The 17270-nt window shown below is 57.2% G+C and overlaps 1 protein-coding gene across 2 annotated transcripts in view; it reads right to left on the bottom strand.

The window, feature by feature from the left end:
• TRAF3IP1 (TRAF3 interacting protein 1) overlaps nt 1-15137 on the bottom strand; it is a 50145-nt gene extending 35008 nt beyond the window's left edge. Inside the window, exons 1-8 of one of the 2 annotated variants that reach the window (XM_047773934.1) lie at nt 14920-15137; nt 11157-11225; nt 10582-10743; nt 8819-8962; nt 8339-8722; nt 5769-5840; nt 4760-4832; nt 2302-2403 (exon numbers count right to left, since the gene is read on the bottom strand). In XM_047773934.1, coding sequence (XP_047629890.1) covers nt 2302-2403; nt 4760-4832; nt 5769-5840; nt 8339-8722; nt 8819-8962; nt 10582-10743; nt 11157-11225; nt 14920-15042 — 1129 coding nt within the window. In that variant the 5' untranslated portion in view covers nt 15043-15137. The remainder of the gene's footprint in view (nt 1-2301; nt 2404-4759; nt 4833-5768; nt 5841-8338; nt 8723-8818; nt 8963-10581; nt 10744-11156; nt 11226-14919) is intronic. The other variant, XM_047773935.1, reaches the window with a different exon arrangement.
• Between the last annotated feature and the right edge of the window lie 2133 nt (nt 15138-17270).

The following is a 17270-nucleotide window of genomic DNA, read 5'->3' as shown; positions in this document are numbered from 1 at the left end:
TTAACCACTGCGCCACGACGGGAACTCCGTCCAGCTACAGGATTTCTCAAACCCAGATATCCAGCATTGTCACTGCAGTGGTTTGGGTCACTGCTGTGGCTGGGGTTCAATCCCAGGCCCGGGAACTTCCATGTGCCGTGGGCATGGCCTTAGGAAAAAAAAAGGTTAAGTCTGAGGCAAGTTCAGCCTAGAAAAATTTTTACAGTTCCATACACAGCTAAGCTTTACACTATTTTTCACCCTTAACACTACTCAAGAATTGCAACGTTTCTGAAGAGTTTAAGCATCCCCGAAGCCTACATGCAGTTATCACCCGGACTGTCCCACTGGAGTTCCAGATCCGCACACCTGACCGCATCAGCGGGGCGAGCCCGGGTGCTCGGCACGCGGCAGGCCTCGCGTGTAAAAGGGTGTGCCTGGGGAACACCTTCCCCGGGGCCAGGGGCAGGCCCTGTAATCCTTTATGTTCTGAAGAGAACACAGCAGAGTGGGCAGAGAACTCAAAGGCGCTTAACCATCCACTTCTTCACGACCCAGCAGAGACCGCGAGCGCCTCCTGCCTTGGAAGCAGCGACAGGACCCACACAGGGGAAAGGTGAGGTGCCTTTCAGCAGCGCCCACCTTCCTCACCGTAAAACTTCACACACCAGGGCAGACTAGCAGGTCGGTTCCGCCCTCCTGTACACTTTTTTCAGTGAACAAAAGCCTCTGGTGAACATTAAGTGGTCGTAATAATAGAAAATAACGGCAAACACCCTGAGACACACATACTTCATACCAAAGTGGGGAGGAATTTTAACTAACGAATGTATTTTTCTTACCTATTTCTGAAGTTGTAGTTTCCTGATCTGGTTCATTAATTAATCCAGACACTACGGGGCTTAAACTTTTAGCTGAAACGTTACCCTCCTTTCTTCCTGATGTAAAATAGTTAACGACAGGTTAGAACATTGCACACGTTTTTGCGTTTGGTTGGCCTGGTTGGGAATTATGCCAAGGTCACCAACTCACCGCCCCGTCCACTCAACGGTCGGCTCCCAGCCTCCGGGGGCCCCTCGGAAGCTCCCTCTTTTGGAAGGTCCTTCCCTGGGCTTGCAGGACGCCCGCCGGCTCTCCAAACCCCTCCAACTTGCCGGCCTCTCTCCCCTCTGCCACAACCGCCCCGCTTCTCCGACCCTGAATCCCTGGCTCCACGCTCCCCCAGCTTAATTACTGCAGGAAGGTCCAGGCCCACACATCCGCCCGCCGCCCCAACACCTCCACCTGTTTCACAGGCATCTTGAACGTGAGGCACTGCCCCCCGGCCCACTGGCCAGTCTCCCCCAGATCCTTCGCCACGCCACCAGCACCACCAGCACCACGGTGGGGGTGTCGGCCCCTCCCCAGATCCATCCTTCCTTCTACTCGTCTCCAGCAGGTGCCATCCGCGTCCTCCCTTCCGTAACGGCCCACCCCAGACTCCCCGCCTGTGACACTCGGGTCCCGGCTGCCACAGCCACTCACCCACCTATCTCAGCAGCCACCTGACTGCCCTCTGGCCTCCGGCCCAGCCCCGCTGCACGTTTAACTCATGTCAAACCCTGAGTCAGAGCCTGTCCCTGTCCCGCTGGACATCCTCCGGAGACTTGCGCTCAGTTACCATAAACACCTGGCGGACACGGCCCGGCCCCAGCCTGCCTGCTCCCAAGCCCCTGCTCCCATCTCTCTTCCCCCTCTCTGCCCCAGACAAACCAGGCTGCCTGCCCCTCAAAAGGCAAGCCTGTCCTCAGCTCAGGGCCTCTGGCTATCCCTGGACACCTGCCGGTCACGTGCTCCTTGACCCTGGTCAGCGCTCTGTCCAGACAGCCCCCCGAGGGGCCCCCGCTACCCCCGCCCCCACGCCGCGTGCCCTCGTTTTCCTTCAAGGGACTCATGGCCGGGATCGTGAGCGTGTCCGCCCTGCGTGCTTCTTATCATCTGCTGCTGCCTCTGGACCACGCTCTCCGGGAAGGCAGGGACGGCACCCAATCGGCAGAAAAAATACAAGAAGGCTCAAATGGACGGCTCAGCTAGTGACAGACGGACAGAAAGGCAGTCTGCGCATGGCTGCGGGCAGGGGCGCCTGCAGCTCTGCCATGGGGCCCACCTGCCCTTCTGCCCTGCTCCGCCCCGGGCCAGGCCCCACGTTCAGCAGGACCACATCGCTGCTGCACCACCCCGAGCTCCACCTGCTCCGTGACCAAACAGAGGCAAAGGGTCCGGCAGCTGCGGGTTTCAACGCTCAAACACGCACTCACGGACTCCACCGGGGCGCCGGCTTACCAAGCTGTTTCACCGTATGTTCCTTCTTAGCTTTGCTGTAGCAAGAGTTACGTTCTTTCTCGGTGGGGAGACTATTTCCACTGGTTCTAGAGTCCCTTCTTCCTGACGTGAAATTGCACAATGAAAATGCACGGTAAACGCAATGTGCAACACTGCACAGCACCCAACAAATGAAATTCAAATGCACTGACTCAAAGTGATTCGTTCTGCTACAATACACTAGTTGAGAATAAGCAAAATTATCATGTGCTTGTGCAGAATGGTTTTTGGATCCTATGGGGTTCTAGAATGGTTTTAAGATTCTTTTTTTTTGTCTTTTTAGGGCTGCACCTGTGGCATATGGAGGTTCCCAGGCTAGGCGTCCAATCAGAGCTATAGCTGCTGCCCTACACCACAGCAACACCAGATCCAAGCCACGGCTGTGGCTAGATTTAAGATACCCCAGCTCATGGGCAATGCCGGATCCTTAACCCACTGAGTGAGGCCAGGGATCGAACCTGAATCCTCATGGATACAGCTACGAAAATCAGGAAAGTGTCTAAACTCCAACAAGAATGACTAAAAATTAGTGAGGCAAAGAATGATACCATTTCCAAAAAAAACCTAAAAGCCAAGCCATGGAACAATCCAGACTGACAGACACACAAGCGCTGGCGCACACGTCTTCTCACGAGAGGGGGGAACCCTAACCTGCAGCAGAGGCGCCCTCTCCTCCCGAATAACGAAACCCTAAGTTTAATCAAGGGCAGTGACATCCTGAGAGGCCCGGGCGGTCTGAGAGGTGGGGCTCTGACGCGTAAAGCGACGGTAAAATGCACCTGGAAGAACGAGCACATGCGACGGCTTAAAACTGTTTTCAAAAGACGAACTGGTCGTGAAAAAAGAAACAGTGGAGTAAGAAGAAAAACGGAGACACCAGACTCGGACTACAAGAGGCATGGGGAGGGGTCGCAGAGGGAAAGGCAGGGCTAGTTAGTAAGTGACCCTGGAGCGCCCAGTGAATTATAAAAAATAAATACATTCAGAGCCTCATTTCCACGGGAATTAGAACAAGCGATAACCCCAACGATGCGACAAACAGAAAACGAAACACAAACCTCCATCTCTCACGGCTCCGAAACCAACTACAGAAAAAGGTTGGCGGCTTCCAGTGCCCACAAAGTAAACGCCTAGACAGGTCAGACCCAAGCGTAATGCAAAGAAAAAACTGAAAAAGGCTTATTTAAAAACCGGCAAACATCTTTAGCGCACAGGATGCCCATGCAAATTAAGAGCATGCTCCATCCCTCGAACGAATCCCTGCAGAGGGCAGGGCGGGGGGCTCAGCTACGACCCCCGCAGCTACGACCCTACGATGGCCAGGCCTTCTGTGCCAGGAATCACACCCTGGAGACCCATCCCACGGAGATCCCCCAAAGAGAGAGAAAGTTTCTGGCACAAAAAATGTCCTTTAAGGCGTCTGTCCATGTCAAAGAGTGGAACTTACCATCTAAGTTTAATTTTAAAATGAAAAATTCCAACTGCTGCATGCCTGCCTCGCGTCTTTAACATTTCCCATTTAGGAAAAGGGTGGTTTCTCAGAAACACTGCTGCTCAAAGCAACTTCGAGTTTCCACTAAAACCCCCTGGCCTCCGGTAGTACTTCCCTGCAGACCGGCCCTCCCGCCCGCACACGGGTCTGTCAGAAGAGGGCACTGTCCCTGGACAAACCAGGCCAGGTCCGTGGGCTTCGGCTGCAGCTTCCGCTTTTCATACCGTCCCTGACGAGCTCCGCTCGGTTTAAGTGCGAGGCCGTCCCTGTCTCAGGGCAGGATGCTCCTGCTGTCCGCCCTGCGTCAGGACCGAGTTGACCTACCCACTCAAGAGAGAGTCGGGGAGCTCCCGTCGAGGCTCAGCGGAAACGAACCCGACTCATACTCATGAGGATGCAGGTTCCATCCCTGGCCTCGCTCAGTGGGTCAGGGATCCGGCGTTGCCGTGAGCTGTGGTGTAGGTCGAAGATATGGCTCGGATCCCGCCTTGCTGCGGCTGTGGTGGAGGCCGGCAGCTGCGGCTCCGATTGGACCCCTAGCCTGGGAACCTCCACACGCCACAGATGGGGCTCTAAAGGACAAAAAAAAGAGAAGAGAGAGAGAAAGCCAGGGAAAAACGGATGACTGATGAATGTTTCTGGAAAATTAAAATTCCACCACCGCTTTTAGATCATAACGCAGACCTCCAGCAAAGAGGTGCTGCCCTGCCCCAGGTGTCAGGGGATCTCACACACGTGTGTGTGCATGCGTGTGCGTGTCAGAGCCCCGCATCTTCCCCTTCACATTCTCACGTGGTCTGTGTTCCTCCCTCCCAGGGGCAGATGGGCTTTCCAGCCGCGGATACTTTTTCCTACGAGACACTGTGATTCAGGCAAAGAATCAAGCATCCACCGTTTCAGCTATGTTTCTGATACGCTGTGCCGTACCTTCCACCGAATTTCTGGATCGCCGTTTCGACGTCTTTGCTGTCACTGAGCTAGACGCCCGCGCGGACTCAGTCTTAAAGAAAAGAGAAGGAAAGGCCATCAGTTGAGGCGCCACCCCGCAGCACGGGGAGCAGACGCGCTTGTTGAGCTCTGCGCAACCACGAGCACGCGCTTCAGAGAGGGACTGACTCCAGCTCGGAGCAACCAGCACTCGAGACCGGACCCGGGGCTGGAACCGCCGTCACTCCAGACGCAGAATCTACTCTTTCGTACAGCCCGAAGGTCAGCCATCCACGGACTGGACTTTGAGAACCACCGTCTCATCAGAGGTGTTTGTGGAGACCCAACTTCTGTCACCAGATGCTCAACTACCTCAACGCAGCTAAGACTCTGAGAGTAAAAACGGGCACGATGTGTTTGCCCGGGGCATGAGTCAGCAGCCCTCCCACCGCTGCTTCCCTGGCCCGACACGTCTCTCAGTGTCTCTCCACCGGCCACGCGGCCTCCTAACGGGCCCCCAGCCTCCACTCCACGCCCAACCCTCTCCCCTACGGCCGCCTGGACACACTCTGCTCTGAAATGCCACCTGGAAGAAGCCCGGCTGAGTCCGAGCCCCCAGGCCGCTCCCCCGTAACGGGAAACACACAGCAGGGCCTCCGGGGGCCCTCCCTCCCCTGCACCCCCCCGCCTGATGACATAATCCTCTCCCGGGCCCATCCAGGTGCCCCCTCCGCCCTCGCCCAAATGACCACCCTGTCCCACCGGACACCGTGTCATCCTTGTCAAAGGCGGAAGGAGACCCGGAGTCCACCGTGGAAACCGGAGGAGACACACTCCCATCCATTTCACGGGCCGCCGGCCTCCATCGTTGGTTTTACCACAACGTAAACGTGGACCTGCTGTGGGGGCCTCGCCGTGCCCCGGGGACCAGGCGGGGACCAAGGCACAGCAGTCACAGTTCAACACCGCTGTGGCTTTACGTCTCTGAATGTTATTTTTAAAAGTTTACCTCTGTTTCGGCTTTGGAGTCTTTAAAAGATCCATCTGACAACTTTTTAGACGCCTCGCCTGTGCTTGAGGACTACGAAAAGAAAAAAAAAATGTTCTCCAAACTCGAGAATAATTCAAATCTATAACATCTAAAAACACAGCAAGACGTTTTCCCCAACGCCGACCCACAGTGAGCCCGCCCTCCCCGCAGGGGCGGCAGCACACGCCGGCCGGGGCCCCGGTGGCTGCTATGCAGCCTGGATCCCAGAGGGCTGGCTGAGGCCAAGGGCCTCCGGGTGCAGGGGTCCCTACTGCCAAACTCCTGGGAAAGAGAGACTCCGGAGGTGAGGGAAGCAGTGAAGGGAAAGCTCCGACCCCCAGGAAAGGCTCCCCTGCTCCCGCCACCCAAGGGGCCACCCCCACCTCCCAGGGGCTCTTGCTCAGCAGAGGCTCCAGATGCCCCACCAGGAAAACACTCTCAAAACAAATGACGTGAAAACTGACAACTGTTAAATCGACACCTTAAAAAAAAAATCTGAGTTCCCATCATGGCCCAGTGGTTAGCGGATCCAACTAGGAACCATGAGGTTGCGGGTTCGATCCCTGGCCTCGCTCGGTGGGTTGGGGATCCGGCATTGCCATGGGCTGTGCTGTAAGTCGCGGATGGGGCTCAGATCCCGCGTTGCATGGCTCTGGCGTAGGCTGGCGGCTGCGGCTCCAATTCGACCCCTGGCTGGGGAACCTCCATGTGCCGCGGGAGCAGCCCTAGAAAAGACAAAACAAAACAAAACAAAAGTCTCCCGCTGAAATCAACTCTCAGAAAGACCCCTCTGGACACGAGGAGTAGAAGAGACACAATCACGGAAGCTGTCCCCCCTGAAGACCGAAAAGCAGAGGATGCTTGTTCACTATTTCAACGACTAAATGTCCTCACAACGTCATCATGAAGCCAGCAGTCTGCGCCCGCGGTAATTACCTGGCCCCGCGGCGCTCAGCTCCCCGCAGACTGGGGAGGAGGGCGGGCCACACCCACACACGGCCACTGTGACCCCAGATTCGTCTCCCCCGCCACTCAGGACACACCTGTCACTTCCGAGCACCTTCACACCTGCAGTTTCACAGACTGAGAACGTCTCACCACCACCTCCCTACATCAAGAAATCCGACTGGAGGGTACAGACGGCCCAGAGGGGCCCGGGCTAGAACTGCCTGCACAGGAACCCCAGGGCTCAGCTATATGGGGGCAGGGGGGAGGCACGGCTCCCAGGGGAGCGAGCAGCCTGCCTCCCAGACCCCCGGCCCACGAAGGAGCCCCAGATGGACACAGAAGGGCTGGTCCAGTAAAATCCCCACGACCGATGTACACGAATCCGCCCTGGGCCACCGGACCAGCTTTTAAACAAAACCATCGCCCACTCACAGCTGCAATACGTTCCGTTCATCCACCCCTAAAAATACCCTCTGGAACGGTCTCTTTTTAAAAGACCAGTCACGGCACCGGCAACCTCAGCGAACATCGGCTGGGCCGCTGGGCCCGAGGCCCGGAGGGCTGAGAAGTATGCAGGCTGGGCTGCCTCGCGCACCTGAGCACAGGAGAATACGCGAGAGCCGTGGAAAAGCCAGGTCGGCGGCGAAGACCTTTCTCAGAGCTCTGGAAAGAGGCAAAAGACGGGGAATGTCTGGGTTCTGTCTAAAGCTCCCTGGGAACCCAGGTTTCCGAGGCACGTTCAGCACCGTGAGTGATAGTACCCCCAGGATGGCGCTGGGGACCCCGGGGTTCGGGGCAGAACACCCACAATTACTCACAAGACCACCCAAAAGACTGGTTTCCAGGCCTGGCCTGGGATCCGTCCCAGGGGACACGAGGCCACAAAACCAGGTGGCTGACTCGACAGGAAGGAGAAAGGCTCAGGCCTGGCCCTTCGCGGCCCGGCTCGGACAGACCGTGAACTTCTGCGGACCTCAGCTCCCTCGGTTCTAGCAGCTGGAGACCAGCTCTCCACGACCTTCCCAGGGTCCTCTGCCCTGTCCAACGGGCCCAGGAGAACAGGCGTCTGCAGGGCCAGCCCCGATAGAGACTTCGCCCTCGGGCAGTGAGGCCAAAGTAGCCTGCACGTTGAGAAAACACTCTGAAACCTAAAGAAGTTCCTGGAAAAATCCTAAATTTACCTGAAATTTTAATTAAACAAGAACTCGGCAACCCGAGGTCTCACTGCACATCTGTGCTCAGGCCTCGGAAGCCTGGAAAGCAGCTCTAATCCTTCGTAAATGCAGCTGCGCCTGCAGCCCTGGGGCCCGCGTGCCCCGAGGCCGCCGGGAAACACCGCTCACCGCCAAGGCTGCACCCCGGTCGCCAGAAAAACACCCCAAACACACACGCCAGCACAGACGGGAAAAGCAGGGACTCTGCCAACGCCTGGCAAACACTGGCATCTCTGCAGGTTTCTGCCAAGGGGCCAAGCTGGTCACGGTTTTGAATCGGGGACAGAGAAAGCCACTTTCCTAGTCACACACAAGGACCAAGGCCCCTTGGGAGGACGACACAAAGCCCCCTGGGGAGAAGGGCGGCGGCTCCCACGCAGGACCCACCTTCTCCGGCCTGTCGTGCTCGCGGCTCTTCTCCCTGTCGGGGTCCCGGGCGTGCTCCCCGTCTCTCGCCCTCCGCCGCTCCCGCTCGCGGCCTTTCCCCCGCTCCTTCTCCTTGCCCGCCTCGACCTTCCGCTCCCGCTCCCGCTCCGCGTCCCGGTCCCGGCCCGGCCTGGGCCTGTTCTTGGCCCGCTCGCGCTCCCCTCCGCCGGCCGCGTCTCTCGCGGGCTCTTTACGTCTGTCCCGCTCCCTCTCCTTGGCCTTTTCCTTGGCCTTCTCCTTGTCCCGCTCCTTGTCCCGCGGCGGGCTCTCTTCTTTCAGCTCTTCTTTCTGGTTCCTCTCTCGGCTTGTACTTCCCACGTTGACTTCCGAGTTTCTTCTCCTCTCCTGAAAAGAAAGGCCAAGTAGCGCTGCCACTGCTGTATTTACCTGGACCACAAAAGGCCCCAAGGGCTCAGGTCCAGACGTGTCACCTGCACTCACCTCTTTACCTCTAGGGACCCCGGACTCTCCGTCCCTCATGCTCTTATGATCCGTTTCTCGAGGGTTCGCCGCCAGCGAGGGCCTTCCTTTCACGTCCCCCTTCTCTCCGGCCAACACTCTCTTCACGGCGTCCTCACTGGAGAGCTTACCCCGTGGGAGGAACAAGACGCAAGGTGACAACGACATCCGTGCGCGGAACAGACCCCAACGTCGGCGTGCAGAGCAGCCCGCCCGGCGGGTCCTCTGTGCGCCAGGGACGGACGTTAAAAGGAGAGGTTCTGCCGACAACGTGCTGCCTCGGCCACGGCCGTGCCCTGGGGCGCTCTGCCCGCTCACCGCAGAGGCCACCGCGCTCCGCGAGGCCGGCTCCGTTCCACCCGAGCGGTCAAGAGCGGACACATGCTGCTCAAGGACACGGACGCCAGCCCACGCGGCCCAGCAGCGCCTTCCACCTGGCTCGGGCCACAGAGGCCCGGCCCTGAAAGGCCCCTACGGAGCCCTCTAACCCGAGCCCCAGCCAGGGCACAACCATGCTCGACCGCCACCCGGTCCCTGACCCTGTGCGGCCGGGAACCCCGTCGCCCACACACTCACGGGTTCCACAAGCACACGTGAGCGACTCGACCACAGGCCAGGGACACACGGCATATGGGCAAGGGGCCCAATACAGCCGTCAAAAGTTAGTGCGCTGTGACGAGGATGCCAAGACAGCCTGGGGGAGGGTGGACAGGCCAATCCCGCGCGGCTGCCCACTGCCCGCTGCAGCAGCACCAGCCGAGAGCCCAGCAGCGTGGTGGGAGCGCGGCCGGGCGGGACAGGGGTGACAGCAAAGGACCAGGGAGGAAGCAGCAGCAGGTCTCAAGGGCTCCGTGAGCTGGGCCATGGAGCTGGGGCCACGGAGCTGGGCGGGGACGCGGGAGGAGCACCAGTCAGGTGTGCTTTCAGAGACAGGCAACGCACAGGGCCTGGGATGGGAACCAGGATGGGGCCAGCAAACGGGCAAAATCAGCTTCTGCATCCCCAGGCCTGGGACCCAGCCTGAGCCCCCTCCCACTTCCACGCTGCTGTGTGAGCCGAGAGCTGCCTTCCCCACCTTGGGGACATCGAAGGTTAGCCCCCCCTGCAGCCCATCAGCTCCGCGAGAAAGGGCCATGGCCACTCCCCGGGGGCTCAGCTCCCCCTCAGCTCCCACAAAGAAGGCAGGCCTTGGGGATAACCTGCTCCAGGGGTGCTGGGGTACCATGAGGCCAGAGAAGCCAAGACTCTAGCCCACGGAGAAAATCTCGGGAGTAACCAACCCAGCCCCTGCGCAAGTGAGAGAGGGTCTTGAGAGGCAGCACAGCTCTGCAAACGCCCTGGGGGGAGGGCGGGGCCGAGGGAGGCAGACCCCAGAGGAGGCAGGGAACAGGGACGTCCCCCAAGGCCCAAAGGCAAAGAAAAGCAGCTCCTCGGCCACCCGGGTCCTGGCTGGAAACAGTCACCTGCCCTGAAAGGAGGCCCCAAAGGAGGAGGCACCCAGGGCCTCCAGCCACGTGTCCCCCGCCCAAAGCGCCCAAGTCCCTGCCTTACACTCCCAGCCACAGAGCTCACAGGAACACCCTATGGTTTTAAGCTACTTCTGTGACTCGGGGCAGGGTCAGGTTCCGAGCTGGCCTGGAGTCCCTCCCCCGGAACACCTCCCACCACGTGGTCTGCCCTCCCGTCTGGGGTCTGCCATCCTCCTGCCGGGGGGTTCCCACTCCGAGGGGGCGGGCAGGGGGCACCTTGCTGAGACAGCACTTTCCAAGTCTCTGGAGAAGCTCGTTGGTTTTCTCAGGCTCGTGCCCGGCCACGATCCGGGCCGGTTTCGCCGACAGTGGCTCTCCGGAGACCAGCACCACCACGTCTATGGCCTTCTGGAGGAAGCTAATTTTTGCATCTTTATCCTGCAAGATTTCCACATAAAAGGCAAATATTAAAACACCTGAAGAGGAGGGTACGCTACCTTCAGTACATTCAACAGACACGGTTCCGGTTTAGATAAAAAGCGATTTTCAGATATACGTCCAGTTTAGAGATACTGACTCTTTACAACAACAACAACCAGGAACCGAAGTCCAAGAAAGCTCTGCATTTGGGTTGATGGGCTGGCATGAACCTTTAGAAGACTAACGCCATCTCTCGAGGATAAAATTCGCTGCCAGGGAGACCACGAAACGAGGAAGAGCAAGGGCGACCCCGGGAGGGACCAGCCTGGCGGTCCAGCCACAGGTCAGCACGGAAGCGAGAGCTGGCGCAGCTCCCGGCTCACAAGAGCCGCGTTCACGCAGGCGGGGCCAGGAGAGCCCCTCGGACCTACCTTAACGTTATCGGACTTCATCTCCGCATCCGTGTAGAGGCCCTTCATGAAGCCGGTCATCCGAATCACCTTCAGAGAGAAGGTGAGGCCTTGGTCAGCACCCACGGGACAGCCCGTCCATCAGCCTCACCCACTGCCCTGAGCAAAGGGCTGCCAGAACCCGTCCACGCGCAGGAGGTTGTTCACACACTTCCGCGACAGACACCTGCGTGTCTGCCACGGCGAGGCCGCACCGCGGGCAGAAGCCCTCCCGGTCCTCCCAGAGCTCAGCCTGGCCAGGGACCCCCAGGGAGCACACGATCACCCACGACCCACGAGCAGGAGGGCCCCATGGTGTCAGGACACACTTCCCCAGCCACTCACATCGAAACTGAGCCCAGAAGCTTACAGGGAACCGGGGGAGAGGGTACAAGGAAGCACGTGCCCGACAAAAGAAACAGGCCCACAAGGTCCAGGGCCAAGAGGGTCCTGCTCAAAGGACCAGAATTGCGCGGACAGGAGGAGCCTGAGGCCAGGGAGTCGGCAGGGGCTGGCCTGCAAAGCCATTCAGAAGCACGGCCTCAGCCTAAGGCCCACCAGGCAGCCCTGAGAGGTCCCACAGCAGGAACAGCCTCTTAAGAGGGTCCCTCAGGACAGGGAAGAGGATGAAGTTTGGAAAGAAGAACTCCCGGGCAGGGGTTTCTCCTCATCACCGTCACTCCCTTCCAGGGACGGGGTGCTCTGGGTCGCATCACTTTTGTTCTCCTGCAACCTCTCCTCTCCTGAGTCAACCTGGACCTCCCAGTGACCCCTGAGTCCAGCTTTTGGGGGGGCGATGTTCTCGGCTCCTCCCACCCCCAGACCCAGGCAGGGCCCTGGGCTCTCTCAGACCAGAGGTTTCCAGAATGCGGCAGCTCACTACAAGGTCAATGTAATGAGCAGCAATAAGGGAAAAGTTAATAAACAGAAAAGAAAACATCGGGCAAGGATGACTATGCCTGTACATGTGAGTCCTGGGTCAGATATAAAAAGTATTTTTTACCATAAGAAGTGTTTAAAAAAACTGTCAAAGACAGTCCTACACTAACATCGGGCTCCTTCTCTGAGACCAAACTACAACTAGCTACTAATTAAGCTCTTTCAGTCCTCAGCAAACTACTCAAGAGCTGTAAGAGCTGTGCCATTATTTTTCCTAAGAAGACAGGTGGAATATTAAGAGCATCCTGCATTTAGTATTCCTGGAACTTTTTGATTTTGCTTCTTTTGAAGTTTTTCCAGTGTGTTGACAGTTAAACTTGTGAGCAATAATTTAAGCAACAAAGAGACCTTAATTTCACAGGATCAAGGCTTCGATGTAGGCAGGGTTAGTTTAGCAGTAACTAAAATACTAATATGGCCATTGGAATACAATACTCAGGGGCAGCAGAGAATTTTCATTAAGAGGAGCTTCACATACTGTCTGAAAGTGCTTTCCAATATGTCAATTGTCCTGACATCTTTTTTTTTTTTTTGTCTTTTTGCCATTTCTAGGGCTGCTCCAGCGGCATATGGAGGTTCCCAGGCTAGGGGTCAAATCAGAGCTGTAGCCACTGGCCTACACCACAGCCACAGCAACGCGGGATCTGAGCCTCGTCTACAACCTACACCACAGCTCACGGCAACGCCGGATCGTTAACCCACTGAGCAAGGGCAGGGACCGAACCCGCAACCTCATGGTTCCTAGTCGGATTCGTTAACCACTGCGCCACGACGGGAACTCCTGTCCTGACATCTTGATCAAGTAGGTGACATCAACACACTCATCTCTACACAGGTAGAGAAATTCATTGCGACCCTGGATTAGAAAAAACCTGTGGCAGAAAAGCAGACCAGTGGATCCTGATTGGGAAGGTGGGATGCCTGCCTCATAGCCTGGCTACCTGGCCAACCAAGCCAAGTCCCACCTGGCCTTCCAGGAGGTGGGGACAGCAGCCACCACGAGCCAGGGCCACACCCAGACCCACAGGACGAGGCATGCCCCCGGCCTTCTTCCGGGATCTCTGTTTCAGTGAGGAGACAGGACTAACACAGAAAATGACAGTGTCAGGCCAGAGTCGTCCACTCACCCCCCGGGGCTAAGTGACTTGATCCCTCCTGGGGAAGAGGACCCTACCTGCCTCCTCCACAGGGCAGAGGTGACACAGCTCAAGGCCTGGCTCCCACCAGGCTCTCCACGCAGCCACCCCCTCCCCCGACACGGTCCAGGGCAGGTGTAAGTGCTGCCCTAGCTTAAAAGGAGGGGGAGGCCAGTCCAGACGTCCCTGGAATGTGGGTGGGATTCGAAAGTCAGGAGTACAATTAGGGTTTTTAACGCAGAGAGGCAGACAATAGAAGCTAAGATCGCAAAAATGAGTAAAGCAAATTTTGTGGACGAGCAACACGTCCAACCTCTTGGAAAGAGTGAGGAGTGAAGTTTAAGGACTAACATGGGGGGGAGAGCAATAGCCCCCACTGCCCGCATCCCACCGAACCCCGACACCTGCAAGGTCAACCTGATTCCTAAGGCCCAAAGACCACATCCAAGTTCCCAAGGTCAACACCGCTCTCAGATGTACCCTGAGAATGGGTGCGGCCACCCCGGGGTTACAGGAGCCTTGACAGACTCCACTCAACAACGAATGTTTGTTGTGAACCGTCTGGGTACCATGCCCAGGATATGCCAACAAACCAGTCACTATCTCCCACACTCAGGACTTCACCATCCAGTGGGGGAAAGTTAGACCTCGGCCCCTGGACGCAGGCTCTACCACTGATCAACATACACTCACCTGCTCTTTCAGCTTTTTCTTTTCAGGTCCCCTACAACCACCTTCAATACTTCACCCACAGGTATTAATTAAGCATCCAGGAGGAGTTCCCGTCGTGGTGCAGTGGTTAACGAATCCGACTAGGAACCATGAGGTTGCGGGTTCGGTCCCTGCCCTTTCTCAGTGGGTTAACGATCCGGCGTTGCCGTGAGCTGTGGTGTAGGTTGCAGACGCGGCTCGGATCCCGCGTTGCTGTGGCTCTGGCGTAGGCCGGTGGCTACGGCTCCGATTCAACCCCTAGCCTGGGAACCTCCAAATGCCGCGGGAGCGGCCCAAGAAATAGCAACAACAACAACAACAAAAAGACCAAAAAAAAGAAAAAAAAAATTAAGCATCCAATCTGTGGTGACCACTGTGCAGAGCAGGTGGAAGGAAACTGGGGGAGCAGGAGGTTTATAACAAAGGATAATCTCATTCTCCCGGATTTTTGTGCACCCTCCACGTGCTAGACACGGTGGATGGGGGGACGGAATGGCAGAAACAGCTCTGCCAGGCTGAGTGGAAGAGAGTTCTAAGATGTACTGGGTAGGATGGAAAGAAATGAGAATATTCCCTAAGGGGCCTGGAGCCTTCTTAGACGAGGCGGCCCTTGGGCATGGTGAGGAAGGAAGCGCAAGGGTGAGAGCAGAGGCACCGCGGCATCGGGCCCAGGAGTCATCCGTCCGCCAAGGCCGGGGTTATCCGGCAGGGGCCGCGCTCAGCGACGCGAGGTCCGACCCCGGGGCCAGCCCTGATCCCGACCCCACTCCCACCCCGCCACTGACCCCCGACCCGCATCCCGGCCCCCGGCCCGCACCCCGACCCCCGCGTGGGCCGTCACGCCCAGCCCGCGGCTCAGCCCGCACCCGGACCCCGCACCCCGACACTGGCCCACACCCTGGCCCATTCCGCGCCCGGCCGCGACCCCGCCCCCGCCCCCGGCCCGGCCCGGCGCCCACCTCTGTGATGATGTCGTGCAGGTAGCGGAACGGGGGCTTGTTCAGCAGCTTCTCCGTCAGCGGCGGCCTTCGAATCACCCTCCCCAGAGCCTCCTGCGTCCGCTTCACCACCGCCGCGTTCATGGCGGCGCCGTCCGCGCCCCGCCGGCCGCCGAGTCTAAGCCCCGCTCCCCGACCGCCGCCGGCCCCGCCGCCGCCGCCCGCTCCGGCCGCGACGCGCCGCCAGGGTTTCCATCCCACAGTGCACCGGAGTCCGCCAAGGCGCGTGCGCGGAGCCGCGGCCCTCGGTCGCTAGGGCGCCGCGGCCTTAGCAACGGACGCGCCGCGGCGCCCCGCCCCCTGCCCGGCTGCGCGCGCACGCGAGCGGCGTCTGGGGCGGGGCCGCCTCGGCCTCCCCGCGGACCCCCAGCGCCCAACCCCGCCGCGCTCGGCAGCCTCGGGGAGAAGATGCTGGCTCCGCGTTAGAGGAACCCGCCTGAGCACCGGGTAACAGCAACACGACTTCCGAGATTCGTGCCGACTGTTCCGCAGATTTCAGGGGGCTGGAACGAGTTTTCCCAAAAGACGGGGAAAGGAAATACCCTACTCTGTGTGTTACTTAATATGGCTTCTTGGGCGAGCAACTCCTTTTCTCAGAGACTCTGTTTCTGTTCCTCTACACGGGGATATGTGCCAGCCTCCCTAAAATTCCCAGGGAGGGGAGGACCAAGAGATGCTCTAGGGCTTTGTAAGCAGGACGAAGCCGCGCCCTGTGGTTCTACCAGGTGTCTGTGGTTCTGTCTCACCTGTCATCCATCTGTTAGGCACAGGCTCACTGCAGAGCCTCCCAGCAATTTCTAGCTTCTAGAAAGCATCGTGGTCTGGTTTTAGTTCTTCTGATGGCTACCTTTATAACTTTTTTTTTCCCTGCCTTTTTTTTTTTTTTTTTTTAGGGCCGCACCCGCGGCATATGGAGGTTCCCAGGCTGGGGGTCTAAGCAGAGCTGCAGCTGCCGGCCACAGCCACGCCAGATCCAAGCCAAACCACAACTCACCGCAACGCGGGATCTTTAACCCACTCAGTGAGGCCAGGGATGGAACCTGCAACCTCATGGTTCCTGTCAGATTTGTTTCTGCTGCACCAGGACGAGAACTCCTATCTTTATAACTTATTTACATTCATTTTTACCATTTTCAGTGTTCTTCATTTTTTATGTGCTCTTTGTGTGTGATCTGTCTGGATGTGGAGGGGTTTTTTTTACTTAAAATGTCTACTTGATTTTTTTTTTTTTTGTCTTTTGCCATTTCTAGGGCTGCTCCCGCGGCATATGGAGATTCCCAGGCTAGGGGTCGAATCGGAGCTGTAGCTGCTGGCCCACGCCACAGCCACAGCAACTCGGGATCTGAGCCTCGTCTGTGACCTACTCCACAGCCCACGGCTACGCCAGATTCTTAACCCACTGAGCAAGGCCAGGGATCGAACCCTCAACCTCATGGTTCCTAGTCAGATTCGCCAACCACTGAGCCACGATGGGAACCCCTCTACTTGATTATTATTGACAGTCAATAAAATTCACCCATTTTAAAGGTACAGCCTGACACATTTTTGAGAATTATGTGCAATTATGCTGCCGTCCCTACAGTCAGATATAGAACAGTTCCTGCATCCTAAAACATCTTCTCCACCCCAGCCGCAGGGAACTACTAATCTGGTTTCTGTCATTATAACCATACCTTTTCTAGAGTTTCATATACAATGAATCAGTCTTTTGTGTTAACTCTTTCTCTTACAATGTTTTTGGTTGGTTTTTCGGTTTTTTGGGCGACATCCATGGCCTGTGGAAGTTTCCAACCCAAGTTGCTGCAGTGACGACTCTGGATGCTTCACCTGCTGTGCCACAGGGGAACTTCTCTTATAATGTTCTAAGATTCATTCATATGTCATTCCCTTTCGAAGCAGAGTAGTATTCAGTAGTACACCTTATCTGTTCACCAATGGCTGGACATTTGAGTGCTTTTAGGTTTTATTTGTTTGTTTTTTGGCTGCAACGTCAAGTGGCTTGAGGTGGGATCTCTGTTCCCAGATCAGGGATTGCACCTGGACCGAAGCAGCGAGAGCACCAAATCCTAACCACTAGGCCACCAGGGAACTCTCCATCGGGTTTTTATTATTATTATTATATATAACATTATTAACACCATTCACATACAAGTCTTTACATAAACATAAGTTTCCCATTTCTCTCGTGTAAATACCTAGGAATAGGATTGCGGGATGATAGGGCAAAAATATGGTTAACTTTACAACGTACCCCTATACTGTTTTCAAAGTGGCGGCACCATTTTTCATCCCTCCCAGCAACATATGGGATT

The sequence above is a fragment of the Phacochoerus africanus genome, chromosome 3 (assembly GCF_016906955.1).
Source record: "Phacochoerus africanus isolate WHEZ1 chromosome 3, ROS_Pafr_v1, whole genome shotgun sequence".
NCBI lineage: Eukaryota > Metazoa > Chordata > Mammalia > Artiodactyla > Suidae > Phacochoerus > Phacochoerus africanus.
The sequence above is the reverse complement of the archived record's forward strand: the minus strand, read 5'-3'. Positions and strand labels throughout refer to the sequence as shown.